Source organism: Poecilia reticulata, linkage group LG22 (genome assembly GCF_000633615.1).
Source record: "Poecilia reticulata strain Guanapo linkage group LG22, Guppy_female_1.0+MT, whole genome shotgun sequence".
Lineage (NCBI taxonomy): Eukaryota > Metazoa > Chordata > Actinopteri > Cyprinodontiformes > Poeciliidae > Poecilia > Poecilia reticulata.
In genome coordinates, this window is record NC_024352.1 from 12877499 (window position 1) to 12904314 (window position 26816).

The 26816-nt window shown below is 37.0% G+C and overlaps 1 protein-coding gene across 5 annotated transcripts in view; it reads right to left on the bottom strand.

Annotated features, from left to right (window-relative positions):
* Positions 1-26816, bottom strand: part of col12a1a (collagen, type XII, alpha 1a) — a 63622-nt gene that overhangs the window by 15605 nt on the left and 21201 nt on the right. For 4 of the 5 annotated variants that reach the window (XM_008399530.2, XM_008399529.2, XM_008399533.2 and 1 more), the window contains 33 exons: positions 24914-25063; positions 24707-24826; positions 24428-24592; positions 24201-24344; positions 22812-22951; positions 21010-21139; positions 20251-20396; positions 19670-19799; positions 19430-19566; positions 17006-17135; positions 16771-16910; positions 16538-16670; positions 16326-16349; positions 14611-14750; positions 10350-10479; positions 10118-10257; positions 9903-10032; positions 7785-7927; positions 6327-6456; positions 5861-6003; positions 5595-5724; positions 4963-5082; positions 4681-4827; positions 4450-4566; positions 4207-4359; positions 3990-4064; positions 3766-3905; positions 2496-2619; positions 2266-2409; positions 1888-2052; positions 1216-1254; positions 958-1096; positions 161-303 (listed from right to left, as the gene is read on the bottom strand). In XM_008399530.2, coding sequence (XP_008397752.1) covers positions 161-303; positions 958-1096; positions 1216-1254; positions 1888-2052; positions 2266-2409; positions 2496-2619; positions 3766-3905; positions 3990-4064; positions 4207-4359; positions 4450-4566; positions 4681-4827; positions 4963-5082; positions 5595-5724; positions 5861-6003; positions 6327-6456; positions 7785-7927; positions 9903-10032; positions 10118-10257; positions 10350-10479; positions 14611-14750; positions 16326-16349; positions 16538-16670; positions 16771-16910; positions 17006-17135; positions 19430-19566; positions 19670-19799; positions 20251-20396; positions 21010-21139; positions 22812-22951; positions 24201-24344; positions 24428-24592; positions 24707-24826; positions 24914-25063 — 4281 coding nt within the window. The remainder of the gene's footprint in view (positions 1-160; positions 304-957; positions 1097-1215; positions 1255-1887; positions 2053-2265; positions 2410-2495; positions 2620-3765; positions 3906-3989; positions 4065-4206; positions 4360-4449; positions 4567-4680; positions 4828-4962; positions 5083-5594; positions 5725-5860; positions 6004-6326; positions 6457-7784; positions 7928-9902; positions 10033-10117; positions 10258-10349; positions 10480-14610; positions 14751-16325; positions 16350-16537; positions 16671-16770; positions 16911-17005; positions 17136-19429; positions 19567-19669; positions 19800-20250; positions 20397-21009; positions 21140-22811; positions 22952-24200; positions 24345-24427; positions 24593-24706; positions 24827-24913; positions 25064-26816) is intronic. The other variant, XM_008399531.2, reaches the window with a different exon arrangement.

The window sequence follows — 26816 nt, forward strand, 5'->3', positions numbered from 1 at the left end:
TAATATATATATATAGTAAATCTCAATAAGATACATTGAAGTTTGTTTTTAATGTGACAATATCAGACAAGGCTCAGAGGGTGGGAATACACTTGCAGGGCACTGAAAGTACTGAGTCAGCCACACAACGTTCCTTTCTGACTGGCTGATGGAAACTTACGATTCATTGTGACTCCGACCTCAGGGTTGTTGTTTTTGTCAGCAATCTGCCATACATCAAAAGGTTCAGAGGGCGTATCCGGCAAGAGGCGGAGGAGCAGGACGATGGTGTAAGATGGGGGAAGACCATCTGGGTGGATCTCCCTATTAGAGTTAAAAACATTTACTGTCATGGTACTCATCTTGTGTTTGCATTGCTAAGCCAACTTTAAATGAAAATCCATCTGCAAACATATATACTGCTCAAAAAAATAAAGGGAATACTTAAGTGGTCACTTAAGTGTTTAAGTGTTCTCTTTATTTTTTTGAGCAGTGTATAATCCTCTTTGTTAAACATGCCGAAAAACCTTTAAATGATCACTTCCGCCCAGGCTTTGACTTACTTGCAAAACACTTTTTCCCATGTTCTCTATAGTCTCATGTAGTTCAAAGTTTTTCACTTGATTGCATAGATAGTACCTTACTTCTGCAAATACCTAATGCCGTTTCAACAGCGACCCTTTAAGGTTATTTTATCCTTCCAGGGTAAAGATAAGGGAAGAGGTCAAGTAGTAACTAAAATCTTTTGTTCAAAATCTTACAGAAAAACAGAAGAGTGGGCTTAGTGCTGGAAACTACTCTGGAAATCCCTCTAGCTACCGATATGAGTTACCATCATTATAAATGACTGTGGGCTCAGGAGAATCATAGATTATATAACAGAAAAAAAGACACGGTCAGCTACATTGGGAAAAACCACAATCCAAGAGTTACACACCCTTTATTTTCACACAAATAGTATTTTGCTCAGACTCTTACTTGGTGGGTTGGGTTAGGTAAGAATCTTTGTGCAGCCTGTAGGCAATGTAGCTGTTAAAGGACCCAGTCTCCATGGACACACCATTCATGCCGGCGAATGTCCGGTCTGTTATGTTGAAAGCTTCAAGCATTCTGAAGCCTGAAAAGAAAGAATAAACAGAGCATCAATGAGAAGATGAAACATACAAAGAAAATCTCTAGTAAAGTCTATAGGCGCTCCAGAGATTAATGTGCAAGGTGTGGTATTTAAATGCTTACCAGGTGTGGTGTATCCATTGATGTAGATTAGAGGGCAAGCTGCAAGATCACAAGAGTTTATAAGACATTGGAAAAATAGATTAGGTGTAAACACTGTGTTGCTTACAGATGTCGGCACATTTATTGACATCACTGATAAAGATGTGTACAAGTTTTACAGTACTGCAGAAGTACGTTGCCACCGTAAATTTCAGAAAAAGCCAAATTTACTTGATCGGAGAGAAAAACATGCCATTTTTAGAAAAATGTCTTGCACAATAAAATTTTTTAGCAGCCTTGTGGTCAACACAATGTAAAATATTTTTTTCACTAGGACAACATTTAGCCTTTTATAAGTTTTTTCAAGTTGACGCTTGCACAAGCAGAGCTGATTCTTTGTTCTTTTCTTCTTGCACAATCTGTATGGGCTGTCCTGGGTCCTCTCTTATGATCTTTTCTCATCAGTTCATCTGTTTTCTTTGTAATTTAGGTCTTGGAAAAAAAAATAATTTTGTGTACTTTTAACAAATAAAGTACTTTTAACAAATTTACCATGAGTGCCACTATTTTTGTTCACTGCTATATGTTTTTCATTACTTTGTCCATTTGTGAAGATAAAGATAGTCTTCACACAATTGCAGATGTACTGACAAATCAGTTGGAATATATCAGATTTGTTAGTATTTGTCTTACTTGATGTGGCGGTTTCACAGATGAAGGTGATCAGGTTATCCTGGATTTTATCAAAAGCATCGTAGTCGTCGACGACAAACACGTGCCTCTCAGTGGGCTTGCTGCCGATAACCGTCAGTTCTCTTATGTCAACATCAGCTACGCCAACCACAAACACACTGTAGCCTATGTAACACACACACAAAAACAAACAAAAGCTATTGTTAAGTACATCAAAAACCAACAGGTGACTTAACTATGCCTCACATTACTCTGAGTTTATTAAATATTCAACCACAGGCCTTTAGCCTTGTTGTGGAAAAGAAAAAGCTTCACAATTGTACTCAAAAACATTTTTTAGGCACAGTGTAAAAGCAAGCAGATATTATGACTTCATACCAGAGTGCTGCAGTTTCTCTGCACTCTTCTTAACTTCGTCTTGGGAGCGTCCATCTGTGACAACTACCAGCACTTTCGGGACGTTTCTTCTCATGCCACTGTCTGACGTTAACACCTTCTCGTAGACATGCTTCAGAGAAACACCTTAAGAAAAAAAAAATAATAATAATATATGCATAACAATCCAAAACAATTACTTTGTTAAGCTGTCTTTTTTTTAAGTGAAGTACCAGTCTTGGTGTTGCCTCCTCTGTAGCGAACTGACTGCAAAGCTGATAAAACAATTCCTTTGTCGTGGTAGGTGTTCAGTTTGAACTCAGTCTTGGCATCATCGCTGTACTGCACGAATGAAACCTGTACAAAAAATAAATGAAAATAAATGGGTTAAGGCTGATGACAGAATACAGAAAAATAATAACATTAAGTAAAAATAAATTATTCAATTATGTAGTGTACACATAAGTGTATGTTTTATGTAAAAGGTTTGACCTTTCACATCCAACTATGTCTTAATAGTTTTGTCTGCATTAAGGCTCTTTCAGTATAGTCAAATATTCTCCTATTTAAGAGATTCAAGGAGCTTTAAATGTCCATTAATGAAAAAAAGAACACATAGGTATGTACTTGTCTATTTTTAATGTCATGTTTAAAACCTTAAAGGTAAAACCAACCTAGGGCCATGAGGTAGTATCTACAACAACAATTTGATGATAAATCTAAGGTCTATAGTTTGAAAAAAAAGAAAATCAAATTTTAGTTGGCTATTTAAAGTGGTAATGTTTTTCACATTGTAAGTTTTGCTACTTTGACTTTTGGCTGTCTTTCTTCCACACCTCAGTCATGTAAACATCACTACATTATCTTTATATAACAGCATTTTCTGTTGCATCTAATTATTTTTCCAAGCCAAAGGGAAAACCCACTAAGACATTCAAACTACACCAACCAGTCTGAGTGACCTTTCATCCAGAATAAAAGCTACTTGTACAGAGAGTTCCCCGTTATCCCAGCTATGGAAACAGGACTTAAGCAACCTCAAGTGAGCCAAGTTGGATCTGTGAGGGAGCCATTAGCCTAATTCCAGGCCACAGTTTTCACTTTTTACTTGCTCTGTAGTTCCGGTGTTCAAAATTAATGTCGAAAAGCAAGGTCTGAGACTTTGTTTTACGTCTGCTTTTTTTTCTTTAGAAGTTAGGCAACTAAATTCCCTGAGAGTTAACTTTTGATAAATGTTCAAGGACATTTTAGCTCATAGCTGGTTTTGTAAAAAGTAGAATTGGCTTTTGCCTCCTTTCTCTAAAGATTTGTCTATTAGACTGTTTCTTTTTCATTAATTAAATATGTGTAAATATATTAATGCTAAGATTAATTCTTGATCAGGTTAATAGTGGTCCAAGCCAAAGGGAGTGGTACCCCGTATGAGGGGCTGGTTAGTTTATGAACATTACTACAGTTTATTATAAATTATTCCAGCTAAATTTAAATTCAAGAACGACTGACCTGCATGCCTCTGGGGCTGATGACATCGAAAGCTGCAGTCATTTTTGTGGTGAACTGGATGACTTTGTTGAAGCTCTCATCTCCGATACTCCAGGAGCCGTCAATTAAATAGACCAGGTCTGCTTTGGCACCTTTGCACACTGTGTTCCGAATGACATAGTGTTAATCTAATCTAACCAGCAACAAAATGTTACATGTTAAATATATTTCAAAGCGTTGTTCACCATCTAAAGCAGGCGGCACTGAAGCTGGGGGAGGAGGAGTGGGCGGCTCAGTTGGCACCTCGGTGGGTTTGACCACTGCAAATACAAATCGCATGCAAAGAGCCGAAAATGATATTTTAGGGTGAATTATTGGCTTCTCCCATTACGAATTTCATGGTATCAACCAGCAGCATTTCCACATGTTAATACAGAACATGGAGAGCGGACACTTTCTTACATGTTCTCTCCTTGACACTGACTCCAGGTCCCTCTAGGTTGGGTGTTTGGGTATACACAGTGGCATTGTAAAGAGTGTCAGGGCTTAAACCATCAAAACAATAGTTGCTCTCTGAGCCTCGCACTGTGACTTCCTGAGCTCCTCGCTTAGAAGCTACAGGAGAGGAAGAAAACAGAATAATATGATCAGTGTTGATTAAAAAGATGAATGAAATAAAAAAATATTAAGCAACAAAAGTCTTACTGTCAAAGGGATTGACTTTCAGTCTGTAGGATGTGGCTGCTCTGTGAGGGGCCCAACGGAGGCAGAAAGATTCAAATCCAACATTGTAAGTGGATAAGCCAGTAACATTCAGATACACTAAAAGGAATAGAGCAAGTATTAATACATATGTTTCCTTAGTCCCAATAATCATCCAGTATAAAGTGTTACAGTTTTAAATCCAGTCACTTATAACTGAATTTTTCAACCTACATGTCGTTCCTTGACCAATTAGAGGTCCACTGAAGCCTGTGTTGTACTGGGCCAGCACCTTCAAGTCATAAGTCGTTCCAGTTTTTAGGTTTTGTAATTGGTGTGACGTCACGTCTCCAACAAATGCCTCCAAGACGTCATTAGTACCTAAAAAGAAAAATCGCCTTACCAATTAAGCCTCGCGGCAATACTGTGCTTCAAAAGTTAAGCATATGTATCCATAAAGTGCATATTTTCTTCAAAACATGACACCACAATTGCTATAGGGAAGCTCATTTGTACCCTCAGGCTGGTAGATGATCTTGTACCCATTAACCCTGGATGGAGCGGGGTCCCATGACACCCTGAAGCGAGTGTACCACTCATCAGAAACACGGAGATTTCTGGGGCCCAGCATTCCCACTGCAGGAAACAAGACGGGGCAACACAGTTCACTAAGGGGCAAAAGCCTCAAATTCCAAAGTATATAAGCATATGATATATCAGCAATGTAATTACTGTGCTATAGTCTGAAGGTCATTATGACATTTGAGTTATGGGAGTTAGGGAAGCATTACAACATGTTATGGTAAGTTCTGCTCCATTAAATAAATAAATCATTAATAATTATATTAATGTGGCCTAATTATATATTATAAGCAATAATGTCTTGGTCATTTAAGAAGAGAAATTGGCCAATAGAATGACCAGAACTAAAAGTATTAAATCTCTGCAAGTGGAGCAACACCTAACGGTCTCCCACAAGACCTTTAGGTATTTTTTGCACTTATGAAAGGTTGCGTAATCAATTTTTGATAAGATGTACTGTATAATAATACACATTGTTTCTTTTTCAATAGTGATTGTATGTGTACAGTAGTACAATAATAACTTTAACTCTTATAAAGCGAATGGGACCCCAAAGGAGTCTGTACCTGTGCGTCCATTTCCTTCCAACTCTCCTCCTGGTCCGTCAGCGTAGATGGCAGTCACTTTAATGTTGTATGGTGTGTCTGGATCCAAGTTCTGGAGGATCACATTGTTTCTGTTGCCTTGAACTGAAGTCTGCAGCACAAAAGACAATATTATATTATAAAAAGCTTCTCGTTATTCAAAGCTACAGTATACACCGCTATGTATTCAGCTATATATTTCATTTCAAAAGATTAAAGTGGAAAATACAAAGAGGTAAGATTCTCACATATTCCTCAATAGGGTCTCCTGTAGTTGGGGCGTAAGCGATGCGATATTGCATGACTGGACCTTCTGCATGTTCCCAGCTAACAGAAAGAGTGGTGGTAGTGGGGTCATATACACGCATGTTTCTTGGGCCACCTCGGGGCACTGTGGATACAAAACAGGACGGGAGAAAGGTGCAGGGGTCAGGAGTTGTGAACATCTCAAACACTAAACCATTTTTTAAAGGGATCAGACTTTCTTGGAGTTATTTAAAGTGTTTTTTATTAAGACTTTATAAGGTTTTCGTAGTATCTTTTAGAAAATGCCCAAATGACTGAAAGACGTTCATGAAACCAAGTCCACTTCAAATGATAACAAGAAGCTGGAGGTCCTTGGCAGCAAAATAGGGAGAAGGCAGAACGAATCGCTTCTTAAACTTGTTGCATCATGCAAATGTTGTCATTTAACAGCTGATCTCAGGAACTTACGTGTCTTTCCATCATCACTAACAGCAGGACCTTCTCCATCGCTGTACAAGGCAACAACGGCAACGTTATAGTCGGTATCTGGGAGCAGTTGTGTCAGCAGAGCTGTGGTGGTGGTGCCTGGCACCAAAATCTGATCAGAAAAAAAACAAACATAATTTTTTTATTTTTTTTTTATTTATTTATTTTTTTATTTATTTTTTTTCATTTATTTATTTATTATTTTGAATTTTGAATGCAAGTTCAAAATTTATGTGTCTGTCTCATTTCCAAACTGAACAGAAGGTCAATAGCAGACATATTAGTTCTTAATAATGTACATTACAATCAAAGTTATCTGTTTGTGAGATACGAATTATATAGGGGGAAAATCATCTGCTAATATAAGAATGAAAGAGAGAAAACACCTATTAGGGTGTCTGTAAAAGGACAAGGAATGCTCTGGCTTACACCAGTAAAGCAGATAATTAAAGCTATAAATCTCCAGCTGGAGTTTTACTTGAAGTAGGCCAATAAAAGGCCACATTGCCACCAACATATCCTGAAATATAAGCAAAGACTAAACAGTGTTGTAAGGATGTGCAGCAAAATGATGGGGATAAGTCTGCTAGAGCTCCCACATCTTTAGCAAAGTAACAAGGAAGGCTAAAGCTATCCATGCTGACCCAAATCACCCTCTTCATCGCAGTTTCGGGTTGTTGATAATTAAATGTAACACCAAATGATATAAATCTTCATGTATTCATGTTAGTGTCAGTCTAATTAATAATCTGAGATAAGCCCAAACAAATCGTGGTGCTTTATAATACTGTGTGCAATATGGCTGTTGTAGTGTAATATTACTATATTTTTTTATGCAAATGGGGACAATAAAGTGTATTTAATCTAATATACATCAGTGATGCTAGTCATGCAAAAGGTCTTAGCATTTCATGAATGTGCTAATATGAAGAATACAGTTTTTAATTGACTATCAGGTCATTACAATATGAGCAATTGAAAATTTAAAGACTTAGGAAGGGTGGAAGCTTTCAATAAAAAAACCGATTGGTTGTTAAAACGTTTATAGATCCTTTTCACATGAAGGTGTAGTCGCTCTTATGACATATGGCATATTTTATGTACACAGCAGGAAATACAATTAAAGAACTGCTGGTTTAATAAAAAGGTTTAATGTTAAGGCTTTAGTAGGTAGACACAGGAAAGAATTCAGCTGGCAGTAATTATGCTCATGGACAATTCTCGCATTCATCTGATAAACAGACCCACTTAATTTAACAGTATAATGTAACATATGGTGAACAGAAGATTTTGGTCCAAAAACCACTGGATAAGGCCCACATTGGCCCATTAATCTTAAATAACAGCATTGATCTAAAGCACTGCATGAATAACATAATATCTCTGGAACACAAAAAGGAAATATGATACATATTTACTGAATGGATGATTGACACTCACTGACTCAGAAGGTCTGGTACCAATCAGAGGAGCATAGACCACCCTGTACTGTTGGACTGGACCTGTGGCTGCCTCCCAGCGAACATTCAAAGTGTTGGTTGTCGGGTTGAAGACCTTAATGTTCCTGACTGGACTCCGCTCCACTGCCGATCCATAAACATTGGAGGGACGCAAGATGGTTTGAGGTAGAAACAGAGATAAGATAGGAAATGTTAGGGTAAGAGAGCACTAGCTGTTTGTGATTCCAACAAATGACTTCTTTGTGAATCTCCTGGCTAGCGCTGTCACTTTTCATCAGAGTTTTTATAACCAGGTCCATACCAAATTTATTCATAGCCGGAGGAAAGTTCTATCCAATTTTTTTCAATAAAATAGAAACTATTATCCCAAGCAACCAACAGAGGCATGTTTAAGTCATTATATAACAATACCTCTATCAATGGGACACTTCCTGTCAGTGCCCTAAAGGTTAATGAAAGGCGCAGCCCTGTGTGAAGCCTACGTTCCCCAAACCTAAAGCAGATGTTTTAGTCTCCGCACTGCACCCTCTAATAACCATATAAATTTATGGGAAAACACAGGCAGAACGCAAACAATAATCTCCTGTTAATGTTTTACTCAAATAATTGGAATCATTGCACATGATGTCTCTTATGTGAACCCCAGGAAGACTAGCCATTGTCACGGCAATGGCTAGTGGAGATCATTATAAACAAATAAACAAGTGCAGGATCCAGCTAGATAGTGAATCATGCAAAAGTTGGTAAAATTAGGAAAAGTTGTAGAGAAAAACTCCCTCCTTAAACATCAGAGAGATTTCTTATTTGCAAAAATGTCAAATGTCATCTTAGCAATAACATCATATCATGACCTCATTGAAACCATTTCAAACAGTTAACCATTCCTTAGAATATAAGATAGGCTCACATAAAATATGATACATTAAGATCCAGTATTTTAAAAAGCTAGACCTATTTATGATTATTTACTCATGTATCTATTTATTTATGTTTTGTCACTTTTGGCTCTCCATAATGTTCACTGAGTAGATCTGTTTTATTGATAAATTATTTTATTCTTCATTACATGTTCCCATTGATTCTTGCAATCTTTATCTGAACTGTTGATTAATTTGCATTCATTTCAAATATGTGCACAGCAATATGTACAAAGATCTCCTGATTCTTTTCCAATATGCAATAGAGATTGTGCAGTTGGAAAGAAAATAAATCATCCTTTACATACTGTTTTAGAATAGACTTATTAACAAAATACGATACATGTAATTTAACTCTGAATTTATGCATGAATTCATAAGGTATGGTTGAACATAAACCACTAAAAAAAGCCACAAACTACAACGGGCCATGACTGTAGGAGGGAAACACAGGGTAAACGTGACATGCAAGGAGCATGACCCATGCCAAGTGAACTGAGAGTCACAGAATGCATAATGCCACCCTTTCATTTATTCCTTGTTAGTTTTTCCTAAAAGGAAAGGCCACACACTCAACACATCCTTCCCCCATTCTTAGGTCATTCCATTATCCTGACCACTATTCTTTCTTCCAGCCTATAAATTATTATTATTACGGTAAAGACAGAGGAGACCCCTTTTTAACACTGCCAGGCCAGAGGAATGCTTTCCTACGCAATCACCCCACAAAATGCTGACTCATTCCCAGCATAGCTTGGTGGTTTAACTGTGGGAGAAACTGGAAAATTTCTGCTCTTAGTCAAAGTTCTCACCAAGCAGAACCCTCTCATCTTTTTTTGCTATTCCACATGTTCTCCATAACAAGTAATGTTAATTTTATGTGTCCTTAGAAAGTAATTAAGTTTGAATGGACTGGTTTTGGTTATCAAAAATTTGGGTGATGAAAGTAGTTAAAGCTGGCAAACTCATTGAAGAATCTGGACATTTGGGATGAGCAGGCCAGAAATTGAGGCTAGCGAGTTCACTCTGGACAGACATGAATGGATTTCTGAATCAGTAATACAATCCCACTGGCATTATGCAAGCTTTTCCAAACACTGCATGCTGTTTTTAAAGGCGATTACCATTTCTGCTTTATACATCTGGACCAAATGTAATTTATACTCTCGCTTCATACTTACATGTTTTCCCGTTCTCAGACAAACGAAGTCCATCTCCAGTAGCATAAATTGGAACCACAGATACAGTGTAAACTGTATCAGAATCCAGATTCTTTAGAACCGTGTTGTACGTGCTTCCTGGAACTTGGACCTACACAGAAACACAACACGCTAAGCTTTGAAAAGTGGTGTGAAAATGTTATAAGAACATGTAGTCATTTTTAATTCCTTCTTACCATTTCTTCACTTCCTCCAGCTGCAGGGACGTAGTAGATCCTGTACTGACGCACACTTCCCTCAGCTGGCTCCCACAGGACGTTCAATGTGCTGGTAGTGGGGTCTGTTACTCTCAAGTTTCTAACACCACCCAGAGGTTCTTTCACACGATAAACAACAAAATGTTTAGTATAGCAGAAGTACTTCCCAATGTTTTGGCTCATACAAGCTCCAAAATGATAAATTACTTACTGGTCTTTCCAATTCCATTAAGGTCCCTGCTGACTCCGGTGGCGTAAATTGCAGCAACGCTAATTGAGTACTCTGTGTCAGGGGTCAGCTTGGGAAGCAGGACATTGGTCTTTTTCCCGCCCACCTGGGTCTAGTTGGGAGAGCGTAGACAATAAGTAAGTCATGAGATATTCAAAGTTTGAGATGCTGTTTCATGACATAATGCTTTTGTCCTTCACAGTTATAGCCCTGAGCTGTCTGGTGTGTTTGTAACACTTCACAATACTGCGTGATCACGAATTTTCTCTCACCAACCTCTCACTCCTTTAAAAATGGATAAGTAGGTATTTTTGCTAATATTACAACTCTGAACACGTCCTCAATGAAGCTGTTGGTGATTACATGAAGTTAGATCAGATTTATTAGCAAGAACGGTAAAAAATAAAATAAAATTAAATTAAATTTCACTTTCATTCTGGATATTTTACTTGCAGTAAAAATTATTGTGCAAAAACTCGCATTTATTTTTAAAGCAACTGCTGCCGTTTCTCTGTTTGAATAACTATATTTGCAGCCTCCTGTTTGCACCGATGTTGGCTCTCAGTAACATCAGCACAATATATCATCATTGCATTGTTAGACTGCACGTTAATAATATATCCAAGGACTATTTGGAATGCATTATGCGTGTCGTTATTTTCATAAATACATACAATTCACATTTTTCAGGAGGGGGGGGCAGATTCAGTGCAACTGAGCCCATATCTGACAGAAATAAAAGCTTCGAAGTTGGTAAAGGTTTTGTGAATGTAGGCAGCAATAATATTTAGCAAAGCTAGCACTGCTCTCTTTGTAGAATAAAGTCAAAGAATGAAGTTGTGCTTGACCAATTTAACCACTTGAAATGTTTGAAACATTTGAATAAGAATGTGCCCATATCTAAGAACAGTTGCAAATCTCTTTGTAGTTGTTTTGATATGACCAGTGATGTTTACATGCAGCTCTGATCATTTTGTTCCTGTCCAGAGTGATGAATTGCGCACTTAATTCAGCACATAAATATACTATCTGTATTCATTCAGTTCCAACCAACATGACTACACCTGATATTTTTGATATGAAGATATGTACCATTACACTCCAAATAGTTTATTGTCACTAACAGTTGCATATATATATAAACTACTTAGTAAAACTTGAGATTGGAGTGTTTTTAAGATAGGTGATATTCACTTTGGTCTTGTCTCATTGCGAACAAATAAAGAAATAATTCCTGCTTCCACAAAACAAAGTCTTTGAAAATCTTCAGATGTTCATCAACTCTGAAAGTGTAGTTACTATACTGCCTCTGCCTTACAATTGTCAACAAAAAATCAGTTCTAAAGGTATTTGAAAATATGGACATTAAAGTGCTCACTGGTATACAGCTAAATCCTGTCTGTATTTTTGTCATCCATGACATCAGCGGCAAAACATTCACAGCCTTTTAAGTGAGTTGCTTAATCTTTTATCAGCAATGACGAAAAACAGATGGTCACAAGTTTAATTAGTTTGGAACTGTCAGTTTTCACAAACATAAACTCATGATTCATTTCCTGAAAAACATCTTTGCAGCAGGTTAAAATTCTCAAAACTCTTTGGGACTGCTTCAAATCTTAAAATCCAGACAGTGAATCAAGTGGATTATGCTGAGTCCAAAGTGAGAGCTTCCAAATGTTTATCTGCCTCTAAGTGTGATAAAATCTAGATGACCAGTTTAATTATAAGTTGTTTGGTACTAAAGCAAAAATATTTCCTCTGCCTGCTGTCATAAATGTAGTTAGTAAGAAGAAATAAAAAGCAAACCATTGGGAAGCCTTTGGAGAGCCACGTGTGTGTGCAGAACTTTTGATATGATTTGAAGCATGATAAACCCTTGGCAAATTACACCGGCATTACGATTGCACATGATGTAAATAATAATGCATTTAAATATGAACGTTTTGCATAGTAAGGCAAGCACTATAAAAAATATGATATTCTTGGATATAAACCCTTTACTGGTCATGCTTTTTGGTCCTTAATAATAATAATCAATTTAATTTGTACCGCACTTTTCATTAGCAAAAATCCTAAAGTGCTACACAGTGCAACTAAAATCAAGGATAAAATCAGCATCATAAAAATCATGTGGTTGAACTTTATTGGTCAGTTTGTCAAATGACAAGATTTTAATAATGCCCGAGAGACATCAGTTCAGAGAGGTTTTTTTTTTTGGTTAAATGGAACCGCTAAAAAAAAGTTCAGGGCTTAACGAGGAAAAGGTTTTCTCATTTTCATTACGTTTCTCGTGCTGTTTAAACATTCAAGCATTTCACAGAGTTTTACTTGTTCAGAGTGGTTGCCAGAAAGAAAAAAAAACAAAACATAAAATTTAACACGTTTGAAAAAAAAATATGTTGGCAAAACCACATAAAACTGAGAGCAATGACTAAGAGCAATAATGCATAAAACTAAGAGCAATGACTTAAAAAAAAAAAAAAAACTAAAGTAGGACAGCATGGGAACAAAGCACAGTGCCGCTTTTTGAAACAAGCAAATACCTCATCTTGCCAGCTGTCAATTGTACTGGATTGTTGGTCTCGGTTTACAAAAACAAGACTGACCCATATTTTAGTTATTTAGTCAACAATGACCTTTGTAGGAAAATATATGTTAGCAGTTGAAAAGAAACTCAAGCAAAAAGATTACTTTCTCTATTGGTGCTAATTTTATGATAATATTGCATTGTGTTTCAATTGTGCTAGAAAATGCAGTGTGACGAAAATAACACTTCAGCAAAGCCTTTGACAGTAGTATCCACATTTTGCTCACCAGCTAAAACAGATTACACATGACTGCCGAAAAAACTTCACATTAGTAGCATCCCAACTTTAAGACAAATAATTCCCATTGCAATCAACATAAATGCTACTTAGAAATTGTTTCACTGACCCAATAATAAAATTATTTAGTATAATGAGACGCCATGCAGACGCTCTGTCTGCCCTGAAAAATATTCATGTGATCAGTAACGAAGCACAGCACATGGCGCCTGGAGGCGGGGCGTCACCCTGCTGGGATGGTGGAAATGCGTTCATGGTCAGAGCGGCTGCAGCTGGAACACTTTAATCTACTTTGTGATTTATGATCAAATGAACAAGCAGATCTTTTTTTTTTTTTTATCAACTTGGGCTCACTTATAGACTACGGCTGTAATATACTGCTTTAATCTCTAGCTTTAGTATGGAAAATAATAATAGAAGACATTGTAAAAGTAACATATCACTAAATTTCACAGTCAATTTCAAAGCAAACACTAGGTAAAAGTGGGATGCTCATAAAATGTTACCAAGCTTGGGTGCAAGATGAGAAATTATTCCAGAAAGTTTAAGTTGTCATGAAGTCTACTAAATTTTGAGAGTAGCTTTATTCACGCAAAACTCGTACTGTGTAAAATATAGGGACTGTATTTACTTAACCTTAACATAGAAATTGAAACCGTAACTGTCTTATCCAAGCTCTTCCATTCAACTGAAGTGAAGTGGTGGGGGAGAGACACTGTAATCAAAGTTGGATGGAACATTCGGCGCTAGACTTAGTTTGCTTCACATCTAATTCATTTTACTGTCAGTCTGTGAGTAGCGTGTGAGCATGCATGCAACTGAAGTATAATGGTTTTTTTTGTTTCTGTTTTGAAGTCTTGCTTTTGAAAGCAGTGACAAATGTGACAGTAAATTGAAACCAACTCTGCATCTGCAATCCAAAAAGACTTTTGTACTTTTTGGAAAGCTGCCAATAATTGCATAATCAGAGAAAGACCTTCAATGGTGGGTAGTATGAGACAGAAAGTGATTTGAATCACAATGAACCAAATAATGAATACCATAAGCAGAGTTGTAGATTTACAGATATTGCATTTAGTGGCAACACTTGTGAGGCAGAAACAATTTTTACAGACTGTAAAAGGCATGAGAAAAGTCTGTTGGATGACTTATGAAATCAAAACCAAGATCCAATAAGATAAAGAAACACATTTATGATAGTTAAACATACTACATTTAAAGTTTAAGATTGGCAATGATGGCTAAAAAATTATATATGTAGAGGAAAATCTACACAAAGTTTGTCTCAAAGTGAATAAATTATTGAGATCTTTATTGTGGTGTGTTACTCTCTATAACCTGCAGGTTTTTGAAGTAGCCCTTTAACTCTACTGTTTAAAAACACCTTGTACCGAATCAACGATAGCATCAGGACTTACAGTCTGACTCCTGCCTCCAGCCGTGGGGACGTAAGTGATCTTGTAGTTCTGGACACGGCCCGTAGGTGGAGTCCACCTGGCGTTCAGAGTGGTGGTGGTTTCATTGTACACCACTAAGTTGGTGGGAGGTGCTCTTGGCACTGAAAAGCATACAAGCACCCACATTTATCACTGTTATAGCCACATCAACATCTGTTACAAATACAAGTGTCTCTCAATAAATTACAATGTCATCAAAGAGTTAAGCAATAAAAAAAAAGATGAATGTATTGATTCATTATACACAAAGGGACATGTTTCAAAAGTTTATTTCTGTGAATTTTGCTTGCAGCTAATAAAAAGACAAAAGATTGTTAAAAATGATATAAGACTAATACACAAAGAGGCTGTCAATACAGAAATGTTGGCTTTCTGAAAGTATGTTGCTGTTTTCTAAAGTAAATTAATTGAATACTTTGTCAGGGTCCCTTGCATGTATTAGTGCTTTGCTGAGATACTTAGGGAGCCCAAGGTATTTTATTAGTGGAGTCTTGATTTACAAAGGAAATGCAAAATTACTTTTACTTTTCTCCTTTGGCTAGATAAGAGGCTTCATTTATAGTTTCTGGTTCAGGAGTGGTTTAACACAAATGATGCAACAATTGCAGCTCATGACTTAGATACATATAGCTATGGAAATACTGACTACAGTTAATTTCTCAATAAACTTGGGTTTTCCTTCACAATCCGCTGGAGACTATAGCCATTATTATTTCTTGTGAAACTTTTTTCAACCACACTTTGTCTTCCTACTTAACTTTCAATTTCGGACAGCTTCTTTAGTAATTACATTTTTGCCTTAACTTTCAGAAACAAATTTTTGCAATATCTCCCTGCGTGTGCAATGAATCTATATAATGTGACGTCCACAGTTGAACTGGTTTATTAAAATATGTTTTCAATAAACCAGTTTTCGATGTTTTCGAAAACTGTTTTCGATGATATTCTAATGTATTGAAATGCACCTGCAGTAAAAGCAGTAGCCATACGTTTAGTCTTATATATTTAAAGTCATAGTCCTTCCTAGTGTAGCAAGGGCATGTTCAACATTTCAGTTCTTTCTAGTTAATTAGTCATTTGTCATTAAAATCTTTATTTTAGTAAATCAAACCTGGGAAATTACTAAGTAGCTGTTAACTAAGAAGGACTGCAACTTTAAAGAGGAAAAGACATTCCTGAGGGATTTGTCTTTTCTCAAGAAGGGATGGATCCTTTTCAGCGCCAATGGAATGATGATGATAATGAGGATGATGATGATGATGATGATGATGACAGATGAACTCATAATGCAATTAATACATGGAGAGATGAATTGATGGATGAATAGATAGATGAATGGGAAGGGGATGAGTGATGAAATGGACATAAAAAAACAAGGGTCAAAATCTCTACATTGCCAGACATGCATGGTGGAAATCCATCTTCAGCCACTGAACCCGACCAAGTCATGGAAGTGAAGCATGGTCGTTTGGTAAAATACAAAGACAGACAAAAACAGTAACACCACACTGACACAGCTGCAGCGCGGTTGGAGCAGCGGATGGGTTATGGACTGGCCTTGATGATGAAATGAAAGTAGTCCAATGAAAAACGGTTCTGATGACTGGATGAAGTAATAAAACATGCTTTTGGAATGGAGAAAAAGCATCCTTTTGTTTTACCGCAAACATACTTACGTGGTCTAGTACCATCCTTGGGCACTACAGAGGCAGAAATAGAAAGGCATGATGTCTATTTTCATAGGCTTATTTCTTAATGGAGATACAAAAAACTTCAGTTTTTTTTCTAACCTTTGATCAAAGTCCAAGGAAGAAATTAGTTAGTCAAGTAAAAATGTAATAATTGTACGCAATACTTCATAACATCGCTTTTAAGTCAAGAGTCTTACATGTCCTCTCAGTGCCCATCAGATCTTCGCTCTCTGACTCATCTGGGTAAATTGCAGTCACACGCACGTCGTATGGTGTGTCTGGCTCCAGGTTCTCCATGACGTGAGTTGTCTCATCATTGTTCAGAATGGCCTGATCAGAAAAACAATCAAAATCTGCATGAAGACAATCTCCGAGCCAGAGTCAAAGAACGAAAGCTTGGAAAATAAAATTCAGCTCAAGAATTTCTTACATCTAGGAATTGGCCTTCTCCTTTCTTAGACCATGAAATGCGGTACAGAGCAACATCAGGAGCCCCGTGCTCCCAGGTTGCTCTGAAGCTGGTCTGGGTAACTTCCGAGAACTCCAGGTTCTTTGGTGCTGGAACCACATCTGGAATGAAAACAAAAAATTATACAGTTTTATTACATCTGGAATCTGTTCTCCTTACACAATGTTCTCAATGACAGAGTGGTTATCGTTCATACCTGTGATTGCAGATCCAGTCATCGGCTGCCCAGCTCCCTCGTCATAAATTGGCGTGACGGCTAAAGTGTACTCAGTCTGTGAGAGCAGGTTCTCCAGTTGTTTCTCTATCACCCTTCCTCCCACTTCAAGCTAAGAAAAACATACAGGATGGGTAAATACATGTGCATCTCAATAAATTATAATAGTATCAAAAAGTTAAATTATTCAGTTTTACAAAGTAAAACTAAATGATAAATATTTTATCATTATTTTATAATGATAAAATAATTTATTATTATTTAATGATAAATAATAATTTATTATTATTTAATCCTTGAAATAATGATAAATTTCAAGGATTTATTTTTGTTAATTTGGAAGATCTCTTAAAGTAAATTAAAAGCCATAATTTTGTTTCCCAGAAAATTACAATACAACATAAAAGCAACAAAAATGTTATGATATAACCTACACCAGGACTGTCAAGCTAGAGAACATGCACTGGTTTTTACTAGGCTAATAAAATAAATACTTCCAGGTTTCAAAGTAGCACTTAACTTCCAAAGTATCATCTTCAATGTATATAACTAGCTGTAGCGAAACTGATATCCATTAACAGCAGCTATATGTTTGCCTGAACTGGAACTAGGATTGTCTCTCAGGTCCATAAAAGGAATGCTGAAGGCTTCATGAGGGAACAATTTGTCCTGCAGTTTGCTTTTCAAGTGGCACACTGTCACTGGCTTCTATCACACATATCCTCAAGCTTTGCAGCCACTTTCACATGTGTGCTTTTACCACTGGAGCTTCAAGGATCACCTCCATCTGATTTATGGCTGAGGATGAAGCAAAATGCAGACCAAAGGTTTTGCTGCTCTTGCCCAAGAACTCCCAAAAGGAGACATGTATCCATAAACTATTTGTCCACGATAACCAAATGTTAATTCCTGCAAAATCGAATTCTGATATTTTCATAATCCTTTCGCTGGGCCACAGAAAATTCCCAAATGTCCGACCAACCATCTGCTGACTCCATTACAGTGGCTTAGCCAGAATAATAAAGTATCCGTAGAAAACAATCTAAATAAATTCATCACCTTTGAGCCTAATAGCCCTAACAGATGACAAGCAATGCAAAGACAGTACGGCACTGGTAAAACATCTTGCTTAGGTTTTTATTGAGACAGAAGTAAAGGACAGGAACCACAAACACTGTTTTCTCTGAGGAGGCACTGATTGCTCAATAAGAGATTGAAACAATAAGTGATTTTATTTTGCCCTGGTCTACAGACACATGAAATCCCACAAAATACCTCATATGCATTTGTAATATCAAGTGTTAAAAATAGTCAAAGGGAAGCATTAAAGGCATAAAATGCTACTAAAGGTAAGTATCAAATGAGCTTCTGTTAAAGGTTTAAAAGTAAGCAAACAACAAAGATTTTTACATATTTTTTTAAAACTATCACCATGTGGTTACAGTATAATATGAAACAGATCATCTGTAAAAAGATCAAGCTTTTTATCAAGCTGTGCTGCTATTGCCATCTACAGAAATTAATCACTCCTGACCAGAAACAACCAATCAGAGCCAGGAGGAGCGTCTTAATGCTGTCAATCATCCTCATGAATGGGCTGTTAAAGGTGCTTATGGACACAGTTACAGGAAAAGCATTCACCAGTGGTCATGTTAACTAGTCTTAGCATTTACAACTAGCTCTGCTAACAGGGAGACGTTGTAGAAGTTGTTATTATTTACACAGGAAATTGAGGCAGGAAGTGGTGATCCATAAACCATCTTCCTGGTGAAACTTGTACATGTAAAGTTTTTCTCCTCTTGGTAACTGAGAACGTGAAATATTAATAAAAGCAAAATGAAATATTATAGCAATTTAAGTGAATGTTTGTCTAGCAGTTACCCTTACCTCATTGAGCTCCAAATCTGGATTTAAAGGAGGCGGCAAGAGTTTGCTAATACTGATTAAGGTACTAATTGCCCATAACCTCATGAAAAAACTTTGTTGCAAAAAAATCGTAGAGAAAAAAAACATTTAAATTAAGGATGATTATCACAATTGGACATCCTCTGTTAAAACTAACTGGCTAATCCTTATGAATGTTCTCTTTTTTTTTTTTCTAAAATTTAATTTTAGAAATGAGATAACTGCAGTCATAAAGAAACACTCACTGGTTAAAAATCTAAATATGTACATGTATGCATATCCATCCAGGCTCTTGCCTAGAGACTGTATACTAATTGATTGGATATTTCTATTGCACAGCCAGACTGAAAATCTCAGCACATTTTTGTGTTGTGTTATATAGATACCAATATTTTATCTTTTTTTTTTTTCCTTGGAGAAATAACTGTAAAAAAGTCGATTTTGCTTCTGTTTTATTGCTTCTATTTAAAGTAAATCTGACAAAACTGGAAACAAACCCACTTCTTTAGCCTCTCCTTCTTCAGCTTTGTAGGTGATGATATATTTACGAACAGCTCCAGGAGCAGCATCCCAGTACAGCACCATGGTGCTGTGGGTCACATCACGAACTCTCAGTTCACCTGCAGGCGGCATGGGCTCTGAACAACAAACACTCGAGGTCAGTTTAACATTGCTAACACTATCGCAACCTTAAATTCTTCAAAATAATTAAATTATTCTGGTGCAAGAGTAACTACATACTGGTGACACCCTGCTGGGTCAGTGGTTCACTTGCTGTTTCTCCGTAGAGGGCAAAGAGGGAGAGTGTGTAGGCTGTGTTGGGGAGTAACCTCACCAGCTGGACATCAGCTGTACCTGCTCCAACTCTCAGCTACAAGGCAACCAAACCAAACAAACAACTGAAAGGTCAGAGAGGAAGTGAATGACTCTAAAAGACACAGATGTGCATGGGGCTAGTGAGAAAAGTCTTAAGTTTTAAAGACATCTGTTGAATCTGGTTTTCACCCACTGGGTTTGACACTTCATGAACAAATCCTGATGTTCCCTGTGCAGGGTGAGCTCACAGTTAATACACCCCTTTGTGACTAACAATGTCCCTCTATGTTTTCTTGTCAGCTTAACAATGCGATGGAAAAAATAACACTGACTTGTACAAAGTAATTATTCTCTCAGTTTTCAGGAATTTTATTCGTAATAAATATGATTTGCTGTTGCCATTTAAAATGTCTTCACATTTTTTTCAGTTTGGTAGCACTTAAAATATGGCTGCTATTTCTTTCTGGTGCCAACAGGATGCATTCTTAGTGTAGTGTCTGCGTTACCTCCTGCTCAATGCTGGGTTGAGTGGCATTGATGGCGCTGTAGAGCAGCATGTACCCAGTGGCACCCTGCACCTTTTCCCACCTGACTCGCATGGTGGTTGTCTGTTCATCGTAAATGTCCATCCTCCTCACAGCACTCAGAGGCACTGTAGAAGAAAAAAAAGGCGTAAAGAATGAAACCACTTTGTTTATGCATCCATGCAGACAATACTTGCATTTAAGTACACTCTGCATTTGCAGATGGTTTAATTTATCTGTATTTAATTTATCATTTTTACATGTAGCTTTAAATATATTCTTTAACACCTGTCATTCTAGAAAGCACCAATAAAATATCAAAAAGAATCCTAAAACAAACAGGCACAAAAGCCCAAAATTGTTCTTGAAAATGAACATAATTCAGTAAGTTATTTTTAAACTTTCATCTAATTGAGATTTATTACTGCTTTCGTCACTTTATAGAGCAAGATATAAATGTCACCTTTGAACATTTTATTAGTGGAGACCGCACTGGATTCACAGTTCCCAAATGCATAAAATCGCTGTGACTCTGACTCTGACTCTGACTCCGAGCCAAACATGAGCAACGGTATCACACTTTTGAGTATTTTTTTCATTCCTAATTCCGATCCCCTAAAAGATTTTAGATTTTTATTTTTTTTCCATAGAAATCTTCAGTTTTTTAACCATGTTTTTTTCATGTAATGTCACTGGAGCAATTAATGGGTGAATTTTGTGACTTTAGAATAGGAGACTTACGTGTGGTTTCAACTCCCTTCAGTGGGTCGCTGCTGTCTTCTCCCACAACTGAGTAGACATTGACCAAGTACTGTGTCAGAGGTGTGAGGCCTTGGAGAACCACAGTGGTCTTACTCCCATCAACAAACACCTAATAAAAGTACACAGAGTTAGGTGGTCTGTAAGAGTTTACTTTTATTCCATTTGAAGAATGGAATAAAATGGAATAAAAGTAAATAGTTTACCATTTGCGGACAGCTTCAGTTGAAACCAAATGTGTATGACACAAGAACCATTTTGGTCTACTGGAACATTTAATCAAACAACAATTCTCTTGATTTAGGTTAGTTAGAATTACCAAAAAGCATCTGTAGTTACTAAATTACAGATTACTGAAGCAATACCAGTTTATTCAAAGTCAGAATTTAACATTTATTTCAACAGTATAAATAATTCCACCATATTTTTTTTAAATCAAATGTTTTTAATCAAAGCCAATGATAGGCATGTTTTGACATATCGATATTGATGCAACAACTAAAACTGGGCTAACATTAGAAACCCATGATTAGCTAAGTCTCGTTTGTGTGTATTTTCATAAGGGGCAAGTACTGGCTATGTGGTATTAGTTCCACACTTACAGTGATGTGGTGCAGGATTGTGGGGTGTTTAACTGAAGCAAAGAAGCAATATATAGGTGATGTGGTAATTTTTTCACGGTGTCGAAGGAGTATGAAAATATATATTATGTGATATCAGTAAATATTGGTTTTCAAGCACAACAGGAATATAAGTGTCAGATATCAATATTGGCCCAACTTTTTATATCGGTGCATCCATAATTCTCCCTGACAGAAATGGTATAACTGAGTCAGGTTTGTGGGCTTTCATGCTCATAAAAGCCCCTTGACGTAAGCGTTGCGTGATGGCCACTCCAAAGCACATTGTTCTTTTTAAGCCACTCTGTGCCTAATTTGGCAGCGTGGTCAGGCTCATCGCTTATTTGAATAATTCATTTTGTGCTCTTACTTTAACTTGCTAAATAGCCTCTGAGCGCATGTTGGTAAAATACTTCACAAAACAACTTCACAATGACTTTTGCTTTTGCTCTTATGGTTAATAAAAACCATATGTACCAAAGCACATTCGTCAACACAGAACCCGTCTATGTCCTAAACAATTTGTTTGCTGGTCAGTGCCATGCAGTTTATACTTGCATGAAGCTGAACAGATGAATGTGCAAGCTAAAATATGCCATGTTGTGTTCAATAGTCTTGTGAAGTGTTGGAAGTTGTTTACATGAGACGAAAATATCCATAGTTGAAAGCAGAACATTGTTTTCAATATGACTCCAACCCAAACGTGGATGTCCCATTTCTCAATCCATAAACGACAATAAAAACTCATCACAAGATTCAGCATCAAACAAAGCACTGAACAGAAGAAAACAACTCCAGCATTGTGATTAGATTCAGAAACCAATGGCACATCAGTTTCACAAACGGTGGTGGCAAGCCTCTGCTGGCCAGTGAAGCTACCGCTCATGGAGACATTTGCTTTCTAATCCTCTACACTAAGAGCTGTGTGTTTGTGTCCCCTTGCCTTCTAGCAGACTGTAATGTAATTAGATACTGACATAGAGGCCAACGCAAACAGGAGGCTGCTTGAGTGAAGTTTCCCACTAGCATCGGAAGCTGTTTGTCAGAAGAGCTTTAAGCCAACATCCAATCAGCACCCAGCAGCTGACTGCAGTTTTAGCATGAACTCAATTATTGGCAGGTATAGCATTTTGGGAAGACAGCAGCAGATTAAATATGGGCTACCTGCTGTGGGGATCCTGACACAGTCATGTACTCCACTCGATATTTTTCCACTGGGCCATCGGGGGCGGTCCAGGTGGCTCTGAAGGACTGGTGAGTCACCTCTGATGTCACGAGATCAGTGGGTGCATCTGGGGCTCCTCCTGTTTTGACATGGAAATTGTTGCACTAGTAACCACAGAGGACCATAATAAATATAATTCAAAAACACTCTTTTACTTCTATCATTTAATCACAAAGAGTTAAAAAGGAAATAACTGATCTAATTTTTTTCTGTAACTTATATAGTAGGGAAAAAAACAAATGCATAATTTAAACATACCATTCCTCTCTGGTTGCAAGTCTTAACACAATTTTACACACAACAGAGCACTTAGTAGCTAAGCTTTTCCCAAGCAGCTCTTTAATTTGATTCAGGAGTAGGCAATTTCCTTTTCCAGAGAGGGAGAAAGAGGAAATATTTGGGGACATAGAAAATAACATATCTGCAGACATTTTCAGGCACTTGGCTGGTTGCCTGCAAAACAACCAGACACCCAACTGACTTTAGGTCTATGAGTTAATAAACCCCATTCATACAGATAATTGAGTGTGAGGACATAAAGCAGATGTTGTCTCTAGTTGCTTCTTTTGTTATTCAGAGATAAGTATACAACAACTTTAGAAAGTATACCTTTTGAATTTTTTTTGTTTTTTCTAGCCACAACCTACACAAACTTCCATGTATTTTAAATGGATTGTAGGTGTTAGATCAACAGAAACAATTACCAAAATTATTTTTATTGCTAAAGGCCAGATAACGTAGTGAGACCATTTTTTAGATATATTTTGTCATTTTTCTTTGAATGCAGAAAAGTTAGTCAGTATCAGTGATAACTGTCTTCTAACTGTAAAAAAAAATGTTCACACTGAGTTTTCTGGCATTTAGAAATAGAAATTATTTTGGCAATTCTAACTAATCTAAAACAAGCCAAGCTCAATCTGATTTAACTTCAGACAGTAAAAAAAAAAATGTATATCTTCTCATTCTGTATATATAAACAACTGCATAACAATAGCTATAGTGGAGTGGTTAAAATCAAAGAATACATATTTTTATTGTGGTCTAATCAAAGTTCAAACGTAAACTGCATTGCGAAACTGTGGGAAATTTTTAAAACACTATTCACATATGTTCTTCATCAAACCAGGCTTCAATTGAGCTATTTTGAACAGATAAATGGTCATCTATGTTCTAGTTTCCATTCATGTTGCGATTAAAGAGTACCTTTTGGTGTTCTGCCTCAAAAACCCCATTAAAGTATGTGGCTGTACCCTAACAAAATCTAAAAAAACATTCAAAGAGTGAACACTTTTGCACGATGCTGTGTTTTGATCCAAATTCATACATACCTCCCTTCACGCTGTTACAGAGGTTATCGCTGAGATTGTCCACAATGTCCAACAGGAAGGAGAAATCAGCTACGTTGTACATGTGGATGTCATCCGGATCAGAGGCAATGGATCTCAGCTCATTCTCATCTGCATTCTTCACACCTGGAAATGACATGTTATTGCTATTTATTATTTGTTCTACACAGTTATGCTTGTAGAAGCTTACAAATATAAAGTGTGCTCACCAATGGCATACAGCTCAATGCCCTGCTCGCGCAGGCTCTGTGAGGGGATGACAACTTCATCCTGGGATTTTCCATCAGTAACCAAGACACCAATCTTTCGGGCACTAGGTCGCATCCCCACGCTCTCTTTAAAATTGTTCTGGAGGATGAAGTTAAGAGCCATTCCTGCAGATAAAACATCGCAATGATTTAGTCACCACTTTAAACAACTTGAAGAGCCCCAACAAATATGATCAAATAGGTGGATCATATCTTTACAGCAAGCTCTGACTGAAGTACCTGTCATGGTGTTTCCTCCCTTGTAAGGCAGGTTATTCACAGCATTCAGGAGTGAGTCCCGTGTTGGATGAGCATTCAAGTGCCACTCAGTCTTTGGGTCACCACTGTACTGAGCAAGACCTGAAAATATGATGAACCTTTGTAAGATCAACTTGTCTCATAATGCGCTGCCTTTTAAATTAAATTGCACGTTCTAATTACACCCACCAATCTGAATTTTATCGGGACCGATGTCAAAGACTCCCACCATGCGAGCAATGAAGGCCCGGATGGTCTTGAAGTTAAGCCGTCCGATACTCCAGGAACCGTCCACCAGCAGCACGATGTCGGCCTTTGCAGTGGTTTTACACATTTTGTCTGACATTTCATGATGAAACAATGATAGAAATTTAAAAAGAGGTACAATGAAGCTGTGATGAATACAAAATTGTGTCTGTGATAGAAATTAATGATGAGAGAGGCATTGGAGAAAATATAAGATATAAAGAAGGAATGAAAAAGATAAAATAGGGAAAATGTATGCTAAGCATTTCAACACATGACAATAAAAACATCTTTTCCAAAACATTTTAGTGCATTTTTCTTCCTTTTTCCCAGTATTTTTTTACGCCAGAGGTTCCAGGTGGTACAATTATCATCATTCCAGCAGTACGTTGTTAGGGAAATGTTTTTCACAGTTGTGCTTTTCGACATCCACGAGTGCGTCCCACAGGAGGATTGTGCTGTTAATGGCCCCTGACATATCAAAGGCCTCTGAAGGAGAGAGTAATGTGCCTCTCTGGAGAAGCACCGTAATATTTACATCCTGTTTTTAACACCTGCATGATGAAAATGAAGGCATCTGATCCACTGTGCCAAGAGGAAGAATTCAGATGTGCAGTGGAAATAGTCAGATGCTACACTAAGTGCCACTTACTGCAACTGAAAACAGGTTACATTACGTTTGATTTACAGTCCTGTTTGTGCACACACTAAACTCTGCAATCTGTAAAGATGCACAATGAGTATGATAACTGGATACTTCTGAAAAACCGATCAAATAAATAATTATTACTATTTGTATTTCATTTTGTTTGATGTAAAAAAAAAAAAGTAAAATATATGCATATTGCACACAAGATGAGATAAGAACTGAAAGGAGTCAAACAACTATAATAAACGAGTGTGTATGTACAGCCATCCCTTCAAAAATACCAAAACTTAGAATATTCTTATTTAAAGCAAGCTACAGACAATGTCCTCTTGAATATACATTTAATTATCATGTGCAAAAAGCTGTCACTGAATTGGCATGTCTCCTTATAAGGAGCAAGGCATCCAACTGACCTTCACGACTCTTTCCAGTGAATCACAACATTTTCCTTCCTCTCACACTTACTGTGTGTTTGTGTGTCACTCTTACTCACTAACCAGTAAAAGTAAGGCTTTTTATACCCGCAGTAAGCTTGTATGTGCATGGCTCTTTTTGCACTGGCTAAACTTCAGCTGAAGAAACATTAAAAGGCTCCCAAGCAAAGCAAACAAAAAAATAAAAAGCCCAGACAAGTAAGTCTTCCTTGACATCTGTTATTGTACAAGGAAATTTGCTTTAAGGAATGGCATTCAGAGAACCTCTTTTACTTTTATAGGGCTAGTGTTTATAGAATAGTTTTCTAAGTGAAAATTTATAGTGTCCGGTGTTAGATTCTTACTGCAGAAAAACCAAACACTGGAGATGCTACTTTACATGACGACAGACACAGTGCACTGAAAAAAAATGTTCAGGTGCCTTTAGCTTTTTTCACATTGTTTCACATTGCAACTATAGTTGAAATCTTTGTATTTTATTTTGATTTTTTGTGATTCAGCAACACAAATTGGTGGATAATTTAATAATCAATGTATTTTCTTCTAAATAAAATCGCGAAGGGCCGTGTGCATTAAGTTCTACGTTCTTCTGCTATTACAGCTGCAAGTCTTTTGCGGTACATCTGTCAGCTTTAGACCAACATTTTTGTTTGTTTACTTTATGCAAAATTGCTCAAGATCAAACAAAGTGGATAGAGATTTTCTGCAAATGTTAATTTGGAAGTATTGCTACAGATTCTCAGTTGGATGTAAGCCTGGACTT